Consider the following 3,441-nt stretch of genomic DNA (forward strand, 5'->3'; position numbering starts at 1 on the left):
TCAAAAGTTTTACCAACCTAATTAGTTCAAGTTCAAATCCCACCATATATATTTTTATTGATTTTTAAATAAAAAATTAAAGTGCTATCAAATAATATAACATATTTTAATTATGAAAATATATTATTATAATAATTTATATTTCAATATAATTATAATATTATATAATTTTCTATACAAGTTAAATCAGAAAATTATTACATGCATTAAAAATCAAATCACTTGAATATATTTTTAAAATTTATAGTGAAATCTTTTGGTTTACTGATATTACCATAATATTAAATATATATTTAAATTATCAGTGCGTTACATAAAATTTATAAGGAGGAAAAAGAACCTAAACAAATGAAAAGGACATCATTGGAAGATTAAGCATGAAATAAATTCGTGAATGAAAACCGCCATGAAATGATTTCTTTATTTAATATATTTAACACTAGGCAACAAAAATAATATCTAAGCAAAGCAAAGCAAAGCAATGAAATGCATGTATGTGTGTATCTATATAAAGAGCTAGCTCAGCTGTAATGGAGAAACCAGAAACAGTCCAATTATGCAAACGATGGCCATCTTTTCTACATCAATGGCTGCTATGCTCCTTCTTCTAGGGCTCTTCGCTGCAAACTTGGATCCTACTGGTTCTTTTCTTTCTTTCTTTCTTTATATATAATATATATGTGTATAATTCAAAGAGTCTGGTCTGGTGTTAGCTTCCATTAATTTGGATTAGTGGCAGTAATGGTTTAATGCCATATGTTTTATGTGTAGGAGCTCTATTGCATAGTAATTTTCATGCTTTTTTCTATTATCTTAATACTTATATTTGCATAATTAGGGTTTGGTTTCAAAGGTTTGAATTTTAGCTGGAACAAGTTGAAGAATATGCTAAAAAGAAAGTATATATATATATATATATATATATATATATATGGGACTAATATGTGCTTCATTTCTCTACTTTACAAAAATTAAGAAGTTAATCCCTTTAATTAGTTATAACTTAATCCTACTTTATGATCAAAGCTTTAAAGTTAGTCCAATTTGATAACATGATTAAATCTTGTCGTTAAATCCTTGATATTGATATAAGCCATTCAACCTTTTTTACATAATTAAGGATTAAGCAAAATTAAAAATTCAATAATTTATATACAATAAATTAACAAAACCAATAGTTCATTATTGCTTGTTTACCCATCATTAAATTAACATTTTAGAAATTACACAATACAATCTAATAGTATATTTCATCCCTTCATTTTATGAAAAGTTGAGACATTATTTTGTTGGTATTCAACTAATAAGAAAAGTTGTAAATTGATGCAGCTGCACAGATTGGTGTTTGCTATGGGATGCTTGGCAACAATCTCCCAAATTCATGGGAAGTCATTCAACTTTACAAATCAAACAACATCCGGCGATTGAGGCTCTACGATCCAAATCAACAAGCATTACAAGCTCTTAGAGGCTCCAACATTGAAGTAATGTTAGGTGTTCCAAATGATCAACTTCAAAACCTCGCTGACCCTTCCAAAGCACGATCATGGGTTCAATCAAATGTTGTAGCTTACTGGCCGAGTGTTCGGTTCCGATACATTGCTGTCGGGAATGAAATCCCTCCTTCATCTTGGTTAGCTCAATTCGTTTTGCCCGCCTTAGTGAATGTATTCAACGCGGTTCGATCGGCCGGTTTGGAGAGTCAAATCAAGGTCTCAATCGCCATTGATATGACCTTGATCGGTGTCTCGTATCCTCCATCGGCTGGTGCGTTTCGTGGGGACGTTAGGTCGTATTTGGACCCTATCATAGGCCACTTAGCATGGGCTAGAACACCCTTGCTTGCCAACATTTACACTTACTTCAGCTATTCAGGCAATCCAAGGGATATCTCACTTCCATATGCTCTTTTCACATCCCCTTCACCTGTTGTATGGGATCAAGGACGTGGATACCAAAACCTATTCGATGCAATGTTGGATTCATTATACTCGGCTCTCGAGAAAGCCGGACAGGGAGGGCTCGAAGTTGTGGTATCAGAAAGTGGATGGCCTTCAGCCGGTGGGTTCGGGACATCGATTGATAACGCGGCCACTTATCTATCGAACTTAGTAAGACATGTCCAAGGAGGTACCCCAAAGAGGCCAGGAAAAGCCATAGAGACATATTTGTTTGCTTTATTTGATGAAAACTCGAAACCAGGTCCTGAATTAGAGAGACACTTTGGGTTGTTTTCACCAAACAAGCAACCAAAATATCAGCTTCATTTTGGTGGAGGAAGGCATTGGGATATTGCTTCTGAGGAATATAATGGAACTTTTCCTCTTAAGTCTGATATGTAAAATCTACCAAGCTTGAGAAATTTGGTCTTTTTATTGGGTTTTCGTTTTTATTTTCCTATGTGTTTTTGTCTTAAATAAGAGAAAATCCCATGGTGTTAATTTGATATAATTTTTATTATCAAAAGAGCATTCAAATATTTCCAACTTTACATCTATAACCATATATGTAGAAATTAGACTTCTACATGCTAACACGTTTGTAGCTGTTTTTTTGTTTGGGTGGGTAGGGAAGTAGGAAAAAAAATTTATAATTATTCATCAGTCCTTATACTTTTTAACTTTTGGAATTTAATCCCCTAATTGTTTGATTTAAAAATTAAAATTTAATTGATAACATTATTAATTAACTTTTTTAAATTTGAATGTGAGTTATCAATTGAATTTTAAATTTTTAAATCAAATGTTTGAATATTAAAATGCCACATATTCTAAATCAATCCAATAAAAGTGTTACTAATTGATATTCCGTCACAAATTCCTTATCTAATCTGTTTTCCTCACATTATTATAAATCTAAAAGTCAAACATATTTATTCAATGGGTGTCGATCCTAACATAATATACTAGCATATAATTCCTCATTCTTCAAACATACATGAATATATGCTCCATGACTTTCTAGTACTTGGTATCATAATTTACCTTAAATAAATTTTAGATTCCATTAAATAACAAATATCTAGATTTGTGCAAAATATTGTGTACATAAGGTTTCACAATCTTAATCATACACCTTTTTCTCATTTTCTTATGACAATATTCTAAAGAAAGTTTAAACTTGCTATAGATAAACTAATTTGAAGTTTATGCAAAGGCTTAAAAAGCCAAAATAGGGTTTGACCTATAGTTTTCAGTTGAAGTGATTGGTTCATTTCAATGAGATCCCATGTAAATCCAATAATGGAGAAAGTCTAAATAACAATTTTTCGTTCATAATATTCCAGAGACTATGCACAGGAAGGGTCTTTGGGCGTTGTTTCGGTATTTTGGAGATGTTATTGACGTGTTCATTTTGGTGAAAAGAAGCAAGAGTGAAAAAATATTTGGCTTTGTGAGATATTGCAGTATGACGAATACTAGAAGGGCCATAAGCCAATTA

The 3,441-nt window shown here is 31.7% G+C and overlaps 1 protein-coding gene across 1 annotated transcript; it reads left to right on the top strand.

Annotated features, from left to right (window-relative positions):
* The first annotated feature begins 494 nt into the window (after nucleotides 1-494).
* Nucleotides 495-2,466, top strand: LOC108455786 (glucan endo-1,3-beta-glucosidase, basic vacuolar isoform-like). Its single transcript, XM_017754332.2, has 2 exons — nucleotides 495-641; nucleotides 1,330-2,466. Exons 1-2 carry the CDS (start codon nucleotides 557-559, stop codon nucleotides 2,340-2,342), a joined length of 1,098 nt encoding a protein of 365 aa, XP_017609821.1. The 5' UTR covers nucleotides 495-556; the 3' UTR covers nucleotides 2,343-2,466.
* Nucleotides 2,467-3,441: the final 975 nt, after the last annotated feature.

Source organism: Gossypium arboreum, chromosome 9, assembly GCF_025698485.1.
Source record: "Gossypium arboreum isolate Shixiya-1 chromosome 9, ASM2569848v2, whole genome shotgun sequence".
Taxonomy (NCBI): Eukaryota; Viridiplantae; Streptophyta; class Magnoliopsida; order Malvales; family Malvaceae; genus Gossypium; species Gossypium arboreum.